Source organism: Seriola dumerili, unplaced genomic scaffold (assembly GCF_002260705.1).
Source record: "Seriola dumerili isolate Sdu_G_001 unplaced genomic scaffold, Sdu_1.0 BDQW01000155.1, whole genome shotgun sequence".
NCBI lineage: Eukaryota > Metazoa > Chordata > Actinopteri > Carangiformes > Carangidae > Seriola > Seriola dumerili.
This window is the reverse complement of record NW_019174410.1, coordinates 1410353-1429730: the sequence shown is the minus strand read 5'-3', so window position 1 is coordinate 1429730 and position 19378 is coordinate 1410353. Positions and strand designations below refer to the sequence as shown.

The 19378-nt window shown below is 44.7% G+C and overlaps 2 protein-coding genes across 2 annotated transcripts in view; one reads left to right on the top strand and one right to left on the bottom strand.

Moving 5' to 3' along the window:
* Nucleotides 1–12078: 12078 nt before the first annotated feature.
* On the top strand, nt 12079–14294 carry rasl11b (RAS like family 11 member B). The gene is made up of 4 exons (XM_022751466.1): nt 12079–12382; nt 12496–12552; nt 12675–12751; nt 13229–14294. The coding sequence occupies exons 1-4, from the start codon at nt 12268–12270 to the stop codon at nt 13724–13726; spliced, it is 747 nt and encodes a 248-aa protein (XP_022607187.1). The 5' UTR covers nt 12079–12267; the 3' UTR covers nt 13727–14294.
* Nucleotides 14295–15623: 1329 nt separating this feature from the next.
* The window catches only part of scfd2 (sec1 family domain containing 2), a 94433-nt gene continuing 90678 nt past the window's right edge, over nt 15624–19378 (bottom strand). The window contains exon 9 of the mRNA XM_022751452.1: nt 15624–15901. Coding sequence (XP_022607173.1) covers nt 15809–15901 — 93 coding nt within the window. The 3' untranslated portion in view covers nt 15624–15808. The remainder of the gene's footprint in view (nt 15902–19378) is intronic.

Genomic DNA, 19378 nt, shown 5'->3' with positions numbered 1-19378 from the left:
TGACATTTTACTTCACTTTTTTCCAGTTTTGTTCAAAACTAGTCTCTTTGTCAGTGCTCTATAATAAAACAGTCAGAGGTGGGACATGAGTCACATGACTTGACTTAAAGTTCCTCTCCAGATATGTTTAAAGCTGTGTAAAAAAAAATCCTCAGCTATAGTTAATATGTTGTTTAATATGATTTTCCCTCATAAAAAGAGAAGAGAAAATTGGAAAACTGTGTCTGAAGCTCATCTCCTCTCACTTCCTCATCGAGAAAACTGGATCAGGACACTTGCCCCGCCCACCAGGTGAAAGAGCCGGATGCTCTCAGTCGAGTTCAATCCTCCACATTAAAGAAAGTGATAACCTGCTCTCCTCTGGCCCCTCCTCCATCCCTCCACCAAACGAATCGGTTCAGTACACTTTGGGTAATCCTGCTGACAGATAAACACACACAGGTGAGAACACAACCTCCTTGGTGAAGGTAATGGTAATAATGAGGCTAATAATAATGATCTGGACTCTACGTCACCACAAAATGTCAAATAAGGTTTATAAGGTGTGAGCAGCTGCTACAGGTTTGGTTAACGTTGAAAGTAAAACTAAACTTTTCATGACTTCAGTCTTAAACTGATTTAAATGTGGAAACTGTGGCTCATCATCAGTAACTCGGGACTCACTAACGTGTGACGTGTTCCTGCCTCTGACAACAGTCGTATTGATTTTACTTATAAAACATGGAAACAAATAATTCTTCTTGTGCATGTTTTCTGTGTGAATATAGAAATAACACAGCGACAGCAGCAGGAGGCCGATAGCTGCTCCACTGACAGATGCTGATGGTTTTATTGCTGATCAGTTCAGTTTAAATGAAAACGTTCTTCACATATAAATAATTAAACTTGACCCATACATTGATCTCCAATCACAATCCACAATCCAATATATTGTACTAGATGTGATTTGTATCTGGGTCAAAGACACATTCCTCAGTCTGCGTTCGTCACGGCTCCCCCCCCCCCCCCCCCCCCCCCCAACACCAACACCTAATAAACATTGCCTTGTCTTGTATTAACTGAGGTGGGACAAAAACAAGATAATAAGGACTTGGCCAGAACAGAGAGAACAGCTAAGACTAGAAGGGCGGCGAATTATTATTCGCACACAGCTTTGGCATGCTCATTTGCTTTTAGTACACTTTGTTCCAAACAGACTCATCTGTACTCTAGTTTACATGTACGGCACCCGAGCTTCTATAAACAGAACACGGCAGGTTGGGTAATGGCCGTCACTGCTCGGTGGATGTGTAACAGGCTCGCCGCTGGTCGGCTCTTTTCTGTGGCATCACAACAGGGAATACAGAGAAATGACTCGGGGGTTGAGCACGTTGTTATCTATCTGTTATTTTGTCAGAATAGTTTAGAATAGTTGTTTAGGTGAGAAAATACAGTTCCTGTGAAAAGGACTCACTCTGTTTTCTTCAAAATTGATTTAATGTGGGTTTTTTTTTACCTGGAAAGGCGCCTTTTACGTCAAAGTGAAAACAGATCTCCATGATCTTGATTAATAAGAATATAGAACACTAAATAGTTGTTTACATAAGTATTCACCCCCTTCAAGTCAGTATTTACTAGATGAACCTTTGGCAGCAATTACAATCCAGCCAATCAGAAGAGAGGAGGCTGTTGAGGATGTTGATGAAGAGAACTTTACAGACTAACAAAGCAGAAACTCACATGATGCATTTTACAATGACAACAAAACAAATCCATAAACGATCATTCATTCTGATATGACATCAATGTTCCACAGCCTCCTCCTCCCCCTCCTCCTCCTCCTCCTCCTCCACGGTGCTCCTTAACTACCCCAAAATGCCCCTCTTCTGCTCCACATCCATTTTTTACAGTCGGTGAAACAGCGACGGCGGCACAATAGCTGCACTGTTCTCATAACACAGACCAGGGAGCCGAAGAGTTCAGTGTGACCATCTAATACAGGCAGCCCTAGAAACTGGATCTCTGTGTGTGTGTGTGTGTGTGTGTGTGTGTGTGTGTGTGTGTGTGTGTGTTATCACGTGGGTGATGTATAGCACCCAAATTGAAAGGAGCACAAATGATGTTTATATAACGTTCACTCAACGGTTAATTCAAACACTCAGGTCTGTTATAGGAGTGAGAGTGTCAGTGGATAATAGCTGCAGTCAGTCTATATAAAGCACTGGCCTAGTTTTTATCAACTTCTCACACAATCCACACAAGGAAAGTAGCTTTCACACTGACTCTGAATAAAAGGAGAATAAACTGTGGCTCCTCATTCAGAACTGAAGCCGTCCGTCTAACTGGCCTAAAATGAGTGTATATCATAAATCTGCATGCCATTTGGAAAACAACACTATCCAACACACACATACACACACATGCCCATGTACCGTATCCCCTGCACATTTTCCCTCATCTCTATAGGAGCTCTAGATTCCTGTGCTGCCCCCCCCCCCCCCCCCCGGAGTCTCTGAAGCATCTTGTCCTGATCAGGGCCAATAACAATAGATCTGCTTGTATAACGGGGATGTCTACAGTGAGCTGAGATGGCTGCAGAAGGCAACGGAGCTTGACCCACTTTCCAGTCCCGTGAACCGCATTCATTCACTCTGCCAGGTGCTTGAGAGACAGACGGTCTGCCTGGTGATTGCACCTCATCGAGCCTCGACACATGAGATTTTGATGTAACAGGGTAAAAGACCCTGAAACAAGTTATGTGTTTGAATGGACACAAAAGCTTAAATAACACTGAGCCTCATCCACCAATATGTAAGTATTTTCTTTAAGTCTTTCTTAAGTTGTTCTTATTTTACAAAGCATTATGGTCTTTTAAAGTAAATGAACGCTACATTAACTCTGAACCGCTCGTTAGCAGCGCGGTTCCTGCAGCAGTTCCTCCACTTCAGAACCACTAACGTTCCTTCTGCGTTTTGGCATTTTCTCAACTTTCCCTCGCGGCGACCCTTCAGGCTGACGCCCTAACACTCACACATGGAACAGTATTTGTACATGCGGTGACTGAGACCTTCTGTTCACAAGCTTCTGGAGCTTATTGAGGGTGTCCCATTTTCACCCATCGATATTATCATGTATATGAGTATATGTATGTCGAGTGATGATCCGTTAACCACGGTCACACTACTGGTGTTTTAGTTTTAAAATGCATTTCTTTTACCACGTTCACACTTTGCGTTCACACAACTTCAGAGTTTTTTAGTCTCTTAAATGGAGACTTTTGGAAACGCTACTGACCCAGTTTCAGATTTTGAAAAAGCAAACGACGAGCAGAAACGGAGACCTTTGGAAACGACGACCCACATTCACTCCCTGATTTTATCAGTCACAACCTCCAGTGGTGAACAGGGATAACCAGTTACAAGTATTACTGACCTTGTTGTTCTTGCTAGCAGCTGTTGTGCAGTAAAATTCTACATTTTAGCTCAACAGCTGTGTTCGCTGTTCCTCGTTCTGCAACTCAACATCTGCAGAGTAGACGATCTGCTTTCTGTTCACACCGGCTCGCGTCTGCCAAGTGCACGTGAAAGGTCAAGTGTGAGATGTTTTCAGTCGTGTTGGTGTGGGCAGAGATACATCCTGATACAGAGCGTGCGGACGGAGATCGTTTTCTTTGGAAATGGGAAATAATTAGCATTTTCTTTTGCTGCTTCTCTAGAAATTTCGTTAAAATTCAAATTAAATTTGGATGGAAACTTGACTCTTGTCGTTTAATGAGCAACCAGTTTATATGGTTAAATTTATGTCCGTAGGTAAGAACAAACAGCTTTTAAAAAGAACAACTTTGAAGTGAATGGGAGTTGCATTTCTTCTCTTTTGGTAAAGATTAGCCCTCGATTCACATCTCCAGCTCCTGCACTGAGATAACTCGTACCAGAGTCTGTCCAGAGAACGCAGAAAGAACAAACAGAGCCATCACACCTCAGGTAAGGCGGCAAAGACGCCAGCCGCCACCTCATTAAAGTAACTTCCTGGGATTAGTCAGTTTAATGAAACCGCTCATCACTTACGTTCAGGAAATCGCTCCGGCTGTTGAAGTTTGCAGGGACTCAGATGGAGATGCTGTAGATGAAACAGAATAGAATGAAGAGAAATAAATGCTATGGCGCTAGTTAGCATGCAGTTCTCTCCTACTGTCACCAAAGACATCATGGGCTACATTTCACTAACTCACCTGAAACTGGAACAACCCACAACGTCAGACACCTTCGTCCACGCATCGTTTTTACATACATCATAAAGGATGGGGAAACCCGCCGCCGCCATTGTCAAAATAAACTCCACTGCGCTTGGGAACAAACGCCTCTAGTGTTCTCCAGAGCGGCGCGCTTGGTTGCCGCCAAACCTTGTCATAGCTTATTCCCATAAAGCTGCCTGGACTTCAACTCGACCTGCATGTCCGCCGTTCGCCGCCAAGAGACGCCACCTCACAGACGTTCTCGCAGCTTTCCGTCTTAACGTACAGTTACTATAATCACTGACAGTCATACATTGTAATGAACACACTCCTTCTCTGCGGTCTGCAGAACATAAACATTACTTTAACTGACTCAGTATGCAGTATTTGTGGGCAGGAATCTCTTTTTCTACAAGATGCCGAGCTCCTCTCTGACGCACTTGCATGAAAAACATTGTGTGTAATGTGTCACAAGTGAAAACATTTGTTAGAAAGAAATTAGCGTTCACCTTGACTTTTTCTCTCCTGCGTCAAACCAGAAAAAGATAGAGAGAGAAGCTCCAGTGAAAGTACGAATGTGTGCGCTGTCATTAAAGCTCTGCAGCTTGTTTAAGTGTTTGAAAGCTCAGGTTTATCAGTGATAATACTATCATTTATCTCAGTCTTCTACCACAGTGAATGGGCTTTAAGTGTCACTCTCACGGTGGCGAGGTGTGTGGGACATGATGTAGAGACAGCTGGTACATGATGCTGCAGTTCCTCTTCCTTCAAGATGTCTGACGCACATCTTTTCTTGCTCATTCTTCTTGGTGCCACTTTTTGAGTCGAGTACAGTGTGTACCCCTCGAGAACACCGACACATATCCCCCATTATTGCCCCGAGCAGTTTGGACTGTCTGTCTTTTTTCTTTTTCTCGCTCTGTGGCGTCCTAATGGCCCAGCCGCACCACAACTCTTCCCTGCAGCAGACACATAATGTGTTTTCTGAAAGCAAGGCGAGGGGGGGGGGGATGGATGGGGATGGGGATGGGATGGGTGGGGGGGGCTAGTGTGTTTAACCCAGCCAATCTAAGTACGGTCTGTGGTGGGGCTGGAGAGAAGCAGAGGCATGTGGGGAACAACACTGAACCGCTGATGATGTAACACAACTTTAACTTTAACATGGAGGAGTCTGCATTAAATATGAAATGTGAAAAACAAGCTCAGCTACTTCCTGTGTACAGGTGAGGCCATAATACATGGTGAGGCTGCACTTCCGCTCACGCACACACTGAATAAAACACCCGGCAGCATCTTTTGTCTCGCGCGCTCTCTTCCTGTGAAACGCCCTCGCCAAGGACGAACGCTGTAGAGGGAAGCGACCTTGAGGATGTGGAGGGAGATTTGTCTCGGCCTGCCTCTGAACAAACACACACACACACACACACACACACACACACACACACAAACTCAATCATATTCATGCAGAAACATTTTAATTCTTTGTGTGACGTGTGAGTGGAGATGGATAATCACACTGCGAGCCACACACATTGACCATGTGCACATGAATTTGCACATGGTCAATGTGTGTGGCTCGCAGTCATGAGTGTGTATTATCATAATGAAACGTGTTGGACGAGCTCCTTGCAACAGTCCACTGTCACTGTGTCTGCATGTGCACAGACTGACAGGGCTGGAGGGGGTGAGCAGGCACGACGTGTTTTTGCGGGAGATTTAACAGGCTGTTGAAATGTGAAAATCATGGACAAACGTGTTTTTTTCAACAACTTCAATTTCATGCATCAATCGATCAATTGAAAAAGAAAATTAGTGGCGATTTTTATTAGTGGCTTTTATGAAGCAGAAAACCATAATTCATTGAAACAACATTAAACGAAGACAATACAATCATTGTCGTCATTTTTTAAATCTTTATTATCGTAGAAAATTACATTTGTGAGTTTCTTTGGTTGGTTCCGCAGTCATTTTGCCGGTGATTCGCAAAGCATTCTGGGAAAATATCTCATAACACCCCGTTTGAAGTGTGCCCCTGAAAAATCTACATTTGAAGGGTCAGTTAGCCCTCACCTACTTCACCTGTCTGTCTCCACAAGAACCGGGACACGCTGCGCCTAAACGTGAAGGTGCAAAGCGGAGGGGTGGGGCTTAGTGTCGGGGGCGATTGAGCCTGAGTTTCAATCTCATGAACAAGGTGAAGACGTGTGTGTCTGAAGAAGCACCTCAGGCTTTATCTCATAAAAACACTGTCCGGCCGGGACAAGTGAAAAAATACCAAAAGAGCAAGAGCAAGATATTAAAGGAGCTATTTCTAAGTTTTGCTATTGCTACATAGCTAACGTTAGCATTAACAGCTGTTTACCCATCAGTCTAGAAGAAACGTTGTGAGTTCAGCATCAAACTTCATTCCTTAACTCACCAACATCTGTCTCCAGAGGTGGAAAACAACCCTCTGGTTTTGCCTTTATTTTTATCACTTCTTTTTTTCCAAAGTTAGCATGCTAACCAGCTAGCTCCGGCCCAGTCGGCCCGTCTTGTCACTGAAGTAGCTGCTCAGAGGGCGAATCATAACCTCTTGTAATGGAAACACAACGATGACTGCTGCTCTCGTCAGGACTGGTAAGTAAACAGCTGTTAAAGCTAACGTTAGCTCCTTTAACATTTCACAACAGGGCTGCTCGCTGATGAAAAGCTTACTCAGCTTTCAGCGGGACGTCTCTGAGTTGTTGTTTTGGTGTTTAAATCTGCGTCTCTCACGTGTCTGTCTGCAGGATGTTGGTGGAAAGTCCTTACTCCACACAGAGATACAAACGCGCTGCTAACACCCTGACGTTTCTCAGTGTTTTCTGTTGGTTTAGGCCAACGTATTCATGCCATCAGAGTTGTGTTCACAGGTGTCTCATCCACCTGTATTCAGCTTTACTCTTCCTGTGAGAGGTAGTGACAGCACTGAGCCTGTTTGTCAGCTGGTGCACAAAACTTTCTGTAGACGTGAAGACACCGGACTGACAGAGACGCTGCCTCTGGGATGACTGCAGATGACAGACGTGGGTAACCTGTGAAAATAACAAGGGGATTAAGGTAATCGATACAGGATAATGACTGCAGGATAACGATGATGATATATGGTCTGTTTGATTGAATAATAATAATCAGGATAAATATCTGGGAGCTTGTTTTCAGAGTGTGCACAGTGTTTTTTCTTTTGTCTGTGTTCACTTCAACAGATTCTACACCATGCATGTGCACACCACTACCCCCCCCCTCCCACCCCCGTTCATCACCAGGCCCTCATTACCTGTGAAGCTGACGAGCTGAGTGGGTCACAGTGTCCCGCTCAGGACTGTGACGGAGCCGGAGAGAAGAGCTGTAATCAGACACATCAGAGTTAGAGCTGGAGTCACATCCGAATCACACATTTCATTTCCCTCTTCCTCCACTTCACACATCAACACGCAGCACACACTGTACCACGAGGCATCAACTTTCTCATACTGTTTGTGTAATTGCCGGTATGTGAGGAAAGGGTTGGGCAACAGCTTCATTTTGTCCACAAGCGCACCCACAAATCAGAGCTGCGGCCCAGAATCAGCCCCTGAGGAAGCTGTCTGTCTGTATTAGACCTCCACAGTGGCTCTGAGCCTCGCTCTGCCTCCGTTCTGCCCGGCTCCGCTCAGGCCGGGCAGTAAAACAGGCTAGACGGACAGACAGGGCCCTGGGGAGAGTCTGAATTACCGACAGTGGCCTAAATCCATAAATCTCAACCACTGAACTGAACCCCGTGTCCCAACATGATTGGTCCACAGTGTCCTCATCTGTCTGTGATTTAACCTCATTACAACACGGCTCCAGAGGTTTTGTTTTTTTTTTTTTAGATATTGCTTCATGAATAAATATATGTTTGTTCGTTGCCATGGACGCCTGAACAATAATAGTTCATATAAATGAGGCTGAAGCTGAAATGGTTTGTGTAAAAAATATCTGGCGATCCATTTGTCTGTGATCTCCTTTAGAAATGAAACAATAACCTGAAGGTGATGCCTCAATGCAAACGGATGACTTTCTGTTCTCTGTTCCCAGGCTCAGTACTGTCGGCCCGGTGTCTGATGGATGTACTTGCCCTGTTGCACAAACATAACATGATTTTTCTTCCTCTGTGTTCTGCAAAATATAAAAGTTTCCTCTATTAAAACAAGACAAGATGACCTCCACTCCACCAAATCTTCCACTTAAGATGGATAAAAACCACTAAGCATGCATTGCTCAAGTCTAATTTTTGTTTTCTTTACTCACAAGTTCTGCACGTGAGCAAAAAAACAACAACTTGTAATCAGTGAAAAGAGGATAATCCCACAGTTTAAAGTCTTACCTTAAACACACATGTCTACAGTCACATGCACGCCAGACGAAAACATGCTATCGTCTGTTATTACTACAACAAACACCTTTTTTTTCTCCCCCCCCTCATGCCCGTCTCTTCTTCGTGCACGCAGCCCTACATGTTGGCACACATAAACAGTTTGGGGACTGACATGTGCACGTAACGAGAATGGAAAGCCATTATCCAATGTCACGCCGGAGATCAGCGCTGGAATGTAAACAGGAGAACGAGGAGCATGAATGAGAGATGGAGAGTCAAGATCTGAATATTTTCCACCGAGTTTCTTAAGAAGTCATCTCTGGCCAACTGGATCACTTCAGTGTTAAAGCTCAGAGCTGGCATTCCTTGAGATGGAGGAGGAGGAGGAGGAGGTGTGGTGGTGGTGGTTGGGACCATTGTCATTCAGAGCCATGCATTCAGAGGTATGCAAATGCTCCAACATGTTGGAGGGTTCACATTTCAATAAGAAAAAAACACAACCTCTCTTCCTTTGTGTGGGCCGAGAGCTGCTTGTGCCAGCAGGCCAATATCATTTCCATTGGTCACTGAAAATGCAAATGTACTTTTAGATATAAACAAATAAGTGAAGGGATCTATGAAAAGATGTGTGAATAGATGAACTTTTCACAGCTGCTTCTGTGCATCTGCAGCAAAGTCCTGGGAGAAAACAGAAAACGTGAACAACAACAAGGTGTTGTGTTGATATTTCATCAAACACAAGTAAAAAATGTGGAGCTTCCAGCATTTAAAACCTCAGATCTGGACTATTAAACAAGGTTTTATCTTAAGTTAACTGATTGCAGAAATCTAAGAGCAGAGCCCAGTGTAAAATAATTGGCCCCTAATAAACAACTTTACAAACACTGATTAAAGGCAATGAGGATGATAAGCATCTATCATGATGCTGATAAACATATGACCACGGCTTATGAGGTCTCGCCCCCGGGGAGGCCTCTAAACTGCCCCGGTTTCTCTGATATCCCAAATGACCGTCCTTTGAGGGCTCAGGCCTGAGGGCGCGTGACGGCCGTGTGCCTCATTCTCATTCTCCGCTGTAAAAGGTGCAGCCGCCTCGGGAAGTCAACCCTCACTTCTGTGTCAACAAGGACATCCTTCTGAGAACGCCCTCCTCCTCCTCCTCCTCCTCCTGCAGAGTTCACCTGCCCCTCGTCCCCTCCAACGTCCCCCAATTAACTCCACATTCCTCTGTTTGCAGTGAATACCCCGAATTCTCCCTGACAATTGTCCACACCCCATCTAAAAGATTACCCCCCATTTCACCCTCTCTAACCGCCCATTGTCACCTCCGTGTGAGCGACACGCTGACCCAGAGTCAGGCCTTGTTCTGTCCTGTTGCAGCTGTAATCGTCAAACGTATTTTAATTTACCTCCATCTCTTTCTCAGGGACAGGAAAGGCAACACTGACCTACTAATGTGACCCAGCAATCAGACAGTGGAGTGAAGTTTATTGGAGTCGCTGAGCTGCAGTGTCAAATGTATTATCAGGTATAAAACAAAGTGATGCTGCACTCAATCTGTCACAATCACTTAAGAGTCAGTGTTGCACAATCTGCTTTAACTTCTCATGTAAGTCACTCACCGTTTGTGGGTCACTGATCGAACGCTGGATCTTCATCAGGAGAGCAGGCGAACAACACCTCCGCGAGCATCCTCCCATTGTCTGTCATCATTAGCCTCTTCGCCTGGTTGCTAGAGGAGGGAATGACTGTGATGCCTTTTATCTGTCTGTGTCACAAATATGCTGCAGCGTGGGCTTCGATTATAAAACAGTGACACCTCGCTCACATCATTCATTTGAAAAGAAAATAAGAATAAAAAAAGCAAGAGCTCGGTTCTTCACCACTTCACCACAGAGAATCCAGTTAACATGCCATCGGATGCAAGTATGTTCAGTATTTAGTCACTATTAGCCACAAAGCAGGCTGCACCAAAACACTGCAGTTCACCGCACCGGCTGTGATGTGGTTAGATGTGGCAGCTGTGTGTGTGTGTGTGTGTGTGTGTGAGTGTGTGAGTGTGTGTGTGTGTGTGAGTACACACCCAGCAACCGTGTCTGCTCACGAATCTCTGGGCACTAATTTCATATTTCAGCGCAGCCGCCTGTCATCAGCACTCTTATCAAAAATACATACCAGACCATAATCACAGAAGCTCTGGTTGCCAAAATACCTCAGAGCACATGAGCACAAATGAAAGATGGGGAGAGGGAGAGGGAGGGGGGGTGAGTGAGGAGGCAGAGGAAAGTGGGACAAAGAGATGATACAGGTTAAATCACAGCAGAGAGCAGCTGCTGAACCGATTCGACACGTGAAAGATAAACAAATGTTTTCTCATGCTGCAGGATTTAACCGCTTCGTCGGAAATATATTGAGTCATTTCTGGATGTTGGAGCTCGGTGGCTCTCACATCATCAGCATGGATGCATGAGCGTGTGAGTGTGGAGCCCACTGTACTTGTGAGGTCCACGGTGCTTCAAAATGCTGCGTGTTTACATATTTAAATGGCTGTTTGAGGGTTAAGACTTGGTTTAAGGGTTTAGGGAATAAATTATGTCAATGAGAGATAGCAGTGCAAACATGTGTGTGTGTGTGTGTGTGTGTGTGTGTGTGTGTGTGTGTGTGTGTGTGGGGGGGGGGGGGTGTATTTGTACAACATCACCCCCCTGTGTGGAAGATTCATGAAGTGTAGGGGCATGTCTGAACAGGTCACCGGCTGCAGCAACACAACAGCAGGAACAGGATCCATCCACATCCCAGATCAATGCGCGTGCACACACGTACACACACACGCACACACACACACACACACAAGCAGTATCCACCATACACATTAAAGAATTTTTTGGTATATTTATACCAATATAATTATTGAATATATATAATCATTATTATTTCACCACAGAATAATAGTTTTTACTTTTTTGCATATTATTCTTTGACATGAGAATAATACACTGTAATATAATTATTATTATAATTACTTTTTGTTGAGTTGAGTCAGTTNACACACACACACACACACACACACACACACACACAGAAGCAGTATCCACCATACACATTAAAGAATTTTTTGGTATATTTATACCAATATAATTATTGAATATATATAATCATTATTATTTCACCACAGAATAATAGTTTTTACTTTTTTGCATATTATTCTTTGACATGAGAATAATACACTGTAATATAATTATTATTATAATTACTTTTTGTTGAGTTGAGTCAGTTTAAAGCAAGAAAATGTTGCTAAATGTTTGCCTTTGCCCACCTAGAGCTCCCACCTGTTGCAGGAGCTGTGTATACACGTGTAGGCGGGGGTGCGCGCAGGTGGGAGGGGGGAGCGGGTGGTGGTGGTGATGGTGGTGGGGGGGATCACCAGCGTCCAATCAGATGTGACCGCATCTCTAGCGCTATAAAAGCCGCGTGCGCTCCTCCGGCTGCAGCACTCAGTCCTCGCGCTGCTCCGTGTCGTGTGCGTCTCCACGGATCCTCACAGAGCAACAGCAGGATTAACTCCGCACTCCTCCCTCCAGGCTTCACCCACAACCTTTACACATTTGGAAAAGATTGAAGTTTTGTCTCCACTTTGAATTTTTAAAACATATTTTTCACGGAATTGACCAAAGCGCGGGAGGGAAAAAAAAAAATGCGTCTCATCCAGAACATGACGACCATCGCGGAGTATCCGGCACCGGAGTACCCGGTCCCCAACCGGGTCATCAAGATAGCGGTGATAGGAGGCAGCGGAGTCGGGAAAACCGGTAAGAGAATCATGAAAATCATCGTGCTGTAGTTTAGTCACAATATGACCTGATTTATTTTCTTATTTCCTGTCAGATCATCTAATATTTGTGATGACTTTGTTTTATTTCAGCGCTCGTGGTGAGATTCCTGACGAGACGCTTCATCGGAGACTATGAGAGAAACGCTGGTGAGTTACTGAGCGACATTTTATCTGAGGGAGAAACAGACTAAAGTCACTCTGTAACACGGTGAAAGCGTCGGTGGATGAATTAACTGACGTCCCTTTCCCCCCCCCTGTGTGCGTCGCAGGTAATCTATACTCCAGAGAGGTTCAGGTGGACGGAGAGCAAGTGACCATCCAGGTCCAGGACACGCCAGGAGCCGAGGTGAGCTCCTCTCCTCTCCTCAGTTGGTTTTTACTCTGTGGTGGTTGAGCGGGAACAGAACGAGAGCTGAGCGGGTGGAAATCTGTTTAAAAGCTGCGGATAATCCAACACAAAGATAATATAATCTAATTCACCGTCGGACTCTTAGAATCATCTAAGCCTCTTTTGACTGGGCATCAGTCCAACACTCAAGGTGTGTGTGTGTGTGTGTGTGTGTGTGTGTGTGTGTGTGTGTAGAGCCCATCAGTATCTAATCCCCCATTTAGTCTAATGGGTGTCTGAGTCCAGGGTAAATGATACTGTGATCCAGACTCCTCAGTCAGCCTCACCTCTCTGCAGCAGTAACTCTATACCTCTGTCTGCCTCGCTCAGCATTCCAGTCATGGCTAAAGATCAGTTGCATGAAGCCGAGGAACATTTAACCTGAGTTGTGTTTTAATCAGCCCCCCCCTCCCTCCCTCTCTCTCTTTCCCCCAGATGACAGATAATGGCATCAGTCTACCCGACCATGCGTCCTGCTCCGTCCAGTGGGCGGACGCCGTGGTGCTGGTGTACTCTGTGACGGACCGCCGCAGCTTCGACCTGATTGAACAGCTGCATCAGCTGGTGGCTCGTGCGGGCGGTGCCAACACGCCCCCGGTGATCCTGCTGGCCAATAAGGCGGACCTGGTGCACCTGAGGCGAGTGGACTCCCAGCAGGGCCCTCTGATGGCGGGGACCCTGGGCTGCTCGTTCTATGAAGTGTCAGCCAGCGAAGACTACAGCCAGGTGCACGGGGCGTTCCACAGGCTGTGCTGCCAGCTCGCCAAGCAGCCGCCCGCCGCCTCCAACTCCTCCAACAGCTCTGCCAGCGCCGCCACGGAGAAGAGGCGCTCACCCCTCATCCCCAGGCCCAAATCTCCCAATATGCAAGACCTGAAGAGGCGCTTCAAGCAAGCACTGTCGGCAAAAGTCAGGACCGTTACCTCAGTGTGAGGAGAGGAAGTGACGGTGGTCCAGAGAGTCCACAGAGAGGAAGTTAGCGTTGAAGGTGGAAGAGGAAAGGACAGAGAAGATTCTGCCTCTCCTGTGAAGCCCTGTTCCAGTCTGGCTGGAGGAGGCAGGTGATGCAATTGGTTCTCTACAGTGTTAGGCAGGTGGATCGTTACAGAGGTCGTGACCTCTAAGTGAGCGGGTCCTGACAGAGACCACGCGTGAGGAGGAGCAGTGAGGAGCTTCATTGTCTGTTCAGGAGCAGAGAAGTCGACTGAGGACGTGGGAGCAGCTGTGTGAGGCCGACCGAAGCACACACCCTGCACACGAAATCAAAAACTAAATCTCTCCTGGCAACAGCAGCTGTGAAGGACTCTACTGCTTATTTTTAGCCGGGCTGCCGTTGTGGCAGTTCTGTGTTCAGACAGCCAGAGCTAAAAACTGATTGTTGTTATTATTACCAGCCACTTGAGTCAGGGCTCTGTGCAGCTGTGTGTGTGTGTGTGTGTTCAGTCTCTTGTATTTCAATATCTGCAGTAGATGTTTTGCAGCATCCAAAAGAGAAAAAGTGGGGTGGGGGGGAGGGGGGGTTAGTGGGGCAGCAGCAGAGTATGTAGCATGTGGCGGTTATTTTCACTGATGCACTTTATAAAAAGGACGAGTCCAAAGGGCCTGTTGTTATTTATTTGTTACAAATTCACAATAAAACGATGATGATTTTGACTTCTGTCTTTTTCCTCATTTTTAATTTCACCAGCATTTTACTACAGAACCACAAATCTGTACAGGAAACACATTTACTGCGACAGTGCATTTGAAAACTTTAAATCTTAAATCTGTGTCATGAAGATTATGAGACACATGGCTCCTACAGTGAGGGAGAGGAAGGAAGTCTGACCCACGATTAAAACCGATTCTTATAAAAACGCTTTGACAACAAAACAATGAACAGGATTGAAGACTAGTGGCTGCACCGATAATCTAAAATCTAAAACCTGGTTCTGTCCTTGACCCCAGAAAACCAATTCCACAAAGAAAAAAAAGAAAAAAGCCTGATGAAGCAGCCTGAGCTGAGTTCATGTTAGTTTTCTCAGAGACGACCTCGTGTTATCAGGGACTCCTCTGAGAATTGGCAGCTCCCATAAGATAAGGACAAAATCATATTAAGCACTTTCCCCAATAAAACCTGATCGTGTGTACGTTAGAGATCTGTTTATTTACAACTCAGAATCTAATTAGTGAACCCAGAGTATCGTGTTCAGATCTGTGAGGGAGGCCGCTGCACTACACTCTCCCTGCGTCTCTGCCTCCGACAAACTGTGGGAGAGTCTTTCTGTGGAGAATCAGTGCAGGTGCGTGGGTGGGTGAGATTTCTGAGCTCCAGCCAGAGAGTATAGAGGGTGGAGAGAGGGCGAGGAGGGTTTAGCTGAGCTCCACGTGTGAGCACAGCGTCGGGCTTGTAGCAGACAGCGTCAAACGACTTGTTAATTACTTTCTGGTCTTGTGAGGTGTGAGGGGGCGAGGTGAGAATGGACGCTAACAGAGAACAACGGGAGGCCTTCCTCCGTTCACACCTTCACTTGTAATGAGTTCACACCTGAGGCCTGTTTTTTAACGAAGCCTGGCCGAATCAGGCAACAGCTACACCTGAGCTGCTGTACACAAACAAACAAACAAACAAACAAACAAACAAACAACACACGACATATTTTATTGTTATTATTAACATTTAGACGGAGGCAGCACCTGAAACGTACTGCTGTAATTTGTCTGTCACACACTTTCATGTACGATTTCTGGAATATCTACTTTATATAATCACTTTACAGGTCACTTTGGTTTCAAACTGAATCAAACAGCTGACACACACACACACACACACACACACACACACACACACACACACACACACACAAAAAAAGAGTGTTAAGGAATGTTTTATTTGCTGATAATTTCCATTTACAGCTTTTATTTGTGGTCCATGAGAGTGTCCATGTGTGTTCGTGTGTGTGTGTGTGTCTGTGTGCATGTGTGTGTCCACGTGTGTGTGTATGTGTGTGTGTGTGTTTCCACGTGACGACCTTTTCACACACCGATGTCAGGCGCCAGTCTCTGGGTGGTGAAGAGCAGCTCGGGGACGTCCGTCGGCCTCAGCAGCCTGGTGGACAGAACCAGCACCTGGTGGCGGAGCGCAGCACACTCGTTAGGGTTAAGGTCATAGGTCATGGTGAGTAAACTCGATGCCAGGAGATGAAGCTGACATGAGTGTGAAGGTGAGTAATGTACGAAGCGTGGGAGCTGTTTGATTGCCAGGGAGGGTTTGTTTCCTTTCACATCCTGTTTGTTTGACTGTGTTTTCAGTGGCTTTGTGAGGACGTGGTCATGTGATAAGAATCAGAACCGACACTTGTTGCTACTAATCCCTTTTCAAACACACTGTATATCACATTACTGGCCTCATCTCTCTGTTATTACGGCAGCTTCGGCTCGTTCACACCTGGGCGCAGATGTTTGTTACAGCTCTCTTCACACCTGACACGACTGTGATGGAATGAACCACAATATTTGTCGTGTTTGGAAGCTGGTGTGAAAGACAAAGTGCTGTTAAAGCCTTAAACTTGCAATGCCCTAATGCATTTTTAATCAATTTACATCATTTATTACACTATAAACATCATTTTGCTGCCTAAATTATAAAGTCTGGATAAACCTTTCATTTATACATGTAGCTGGAATGGATGAAAATTCAACACACATGGAGGGAAACAATTATTTTGTCACCTGATCTGACAGGAGAAGAAACAGATTTTTGTTTTGTGCATAAGTGACAATTCATGGATCATTTTAAAGCTTTTAATAGTTTTTTAACACATGCAGAACAAATAAATATAATATATAATATAAACACTGAGAAGAATAAAGGTGTAAAGGTAGTAAATGTCCACACAGGCTGCAACTGTCCAATGAGTCTGATTTAAAAGGTAGTTCATATCAAATGTACATTAAGGTGGACATATAAACTAACATGCACTAGTTATGTTAGTCAGAAATAACAAATGAACCTCAGTAACAAACAAATAAAAACATTGAAAAGTGACTGTGAGTTGCTTATTCAGTCATGAGGCTACGACTCTGAGAGAGATGCACGTCTGAAAAGGGAAGAAGAATCCATTGTGACCTTGGGGAATTCAAGCTGTGCAGAACAGCAAAACTACTGGTGCCAACTTTTTACATTCACCTGTGAAGTCTACAGGGGGCGGAGTCTGACACACAAAGGAGTTTAGATGGAGTATCACATTAATTTTCTTTTTTTTTAAATGAAGGTTATGTGGTTGCCTGAAGAATAAGGGGATGACTTTTGAGATTCACAAATGACTTCCTTTGAATAAAACTCTGACACAGTTTATTTCCCATCATGCAACAACACACTGATTCAAATAAAACAAACGAACATATATTTTGTGTTTCTAAGCGACAGACTGAGGGGACTGCACAGTGTTAGCGAAGAGCGCTTTCTAGGCAGAAGGAAAACTACAGCTCTTCTTCTGTTGTATAACAGAGAGGTTCTGTTTTCCTGCAGCCGTGTTGCTTTAACTTCGGGTCAGCACCTAAACTTGGCAGCGGGCCTGTTTGTAGTGGCAGAGCGAGTCTGTTTCAGAGGAATTTCATCCGAGTGCAAGAACCAGAACTGAGCGCTGAGCTTCATGAGTATCTGCTCCACACAGTACAGCGTGCATGTATGTGCTCAGGTTAGTGTGTGTCTCTGAGGTCAGTGTGTGTGTGTGTGTGTGTGTGTGTGTGGGCCAGCAGGTTATTATATGAGCTCGTCTTTATTCGGTTTTCCTGATTACATATGGAAGGCTTTGATCCTTGCTGGCCTTTCATTGCCTCTGGCCTCCTCCTCCCCAGAACCTTTTATTAAGACAAACCCACACCACCCAGCCTGATCTCCCTCCCTCCCTCCCTCCCTCTCCGCCTTCCTCCCACCCAGACAAAACGCATTCATCTGCATGTTTTACAGGCCACTGTGGACTGCATATGTAATCAGCACTTCATACAGAGAGGCGGGCCGGACACAACATCTCATGTGCGTAATTAATACGTGCAAAGATCAGATGTCACTCTCACCTTTACACCTGATCTGAGCGACCTGCGTATGTAGGTCAGCGTTTTGTTCGTTCAGTCTGAGGCCGGACAGTCTGTACCTCCTCCTGACTGTTTGATTTTTCATGGCCAAAGCGATGACTCAATCTGAGTCAACGTCAGTAAAACTCTGCAGAATCTACTGTCATTATTCTTTCTGAATGTGTATTCTAGTGATTGATTTACTTGGTAAAGAGTTTACAGTTTATCCTTGGGACGTGAACGCTCTTTAATGAGTCAACTTGTAGCTTCACAGGCTGAAAGAATAACAGGTCGATCGAGTGGATGGTGATGATTCATCCAAATATAATCTGCAGTAATAAAACACAGAAACTCTGCTACTGAGTGACTCTATTGATCAACAGAACAAGCGCTCCATCAGTTTGATTTACAGGATATTTGTGCTTTTAATTACTTGGATCAAACGCTGAAGTGTCGCACGCTGCTTTGCAGCAAGTTTGGTAAAGTGTCAGCTGTTGACAAGGAAGAAGGATGGGTGGAATAAAAAAAAAGATGCTGCATTGATTTTGATCCTGTTGTGCTAATGTGATGGAGCACTCTCTACAGTACAGGGGGAAGTGCACTGAAGTTACATCACAACACCGCCTCGCACAGCTGGAGCTGTTTCTCTTTAAAGTTATCTTTTGGGGCCTTTTTTGGCTTTATTATGGTGACAGAGAGAGAGAGAGAGAGAGAGAGAGAGAGAGAGAGGAGGGTTGGGAATAGGACTGAGCCTAAAGAGTAAGTGCTCTGTCGGGTCAATCTTAAGACATTACATTTTTTAGCACAATAAGCTGCAGGACAATTTATTTTAGAAGAAAACTAAATTAAAACTTGTATCAAGATAATCTGATATTATTATTTTCATCATTATTTTAATATGACATGATTCAGTTAAAAAGACAACATACAGCAACACTAATGCTGTCAGTGTGAAGCCCTGTCTGTTCCTGAATGATCAAAGATCTGCTTTCATGTCATCACATGCAGCAGAGGGGAGAAACACTGAGCTGATATCTGGTAAAACAGATATGTCACGTCTCATCCTCGGGTCGGTGCTCTTGTAAGTGTCGGAGCCTCGATATGAGACGTTTCGACAAGTGTTTGTGTATTTTTCAAACTTATTTCGGAGCTGCAGCTCACTCTTTCATTCCTGAGTGCAGTGCAGCTGTGGGAAAAGGGGCAAAATTTAGCGTGTTCACCCAGGTGTTGTGTTCACATCACTGCCGATCAGAACCGATAAAAACCACCATCTACTGCAGAGTCACTCGACCCGGGTGTGAATGCTTATTGTTTCCTTTTCTGTTGCAGACAAAAGCCAGACGTACTCTTATGTGTTTTTATACATTATATTGCACTTTTGCTTATTTCTTTGTACCCTTAACTAACTCAGTTGTTTATCTACTTTAAAAAAAAAAAATCTTTTCAACTTCCTGTTGGTTTAATCAATGTTTGGTCTAATTTCAATGTTTTTCTTCTTATTATTATCATTTTATTTTATTTATTTATTTA

Bases quoted from the DNA above. Each gene is read 5' to 3' on its own strand.
- rasl11b (XM_022751466.1), top strand. From the start codon at position 12,268: ATGCGTCTCATCCAGAACATGACGACCATCGCGGAGTATCCGGCACCG. The intron at 12,383-12,495 runs GTAAGAGAATCA...GTTTTATTTCAG, and splicing joins CAGCGGAGTCGGGAAAACCG to CGCTCGTGGTGAGATTCCTG. The intron at 12,752-13,228 runs GTGAGCTCCTCT...TCTTTCCCCCAG, and splicing joins AGGACACGCCAGGAGCCGAG to ATGACAGATAATGGCATCAG.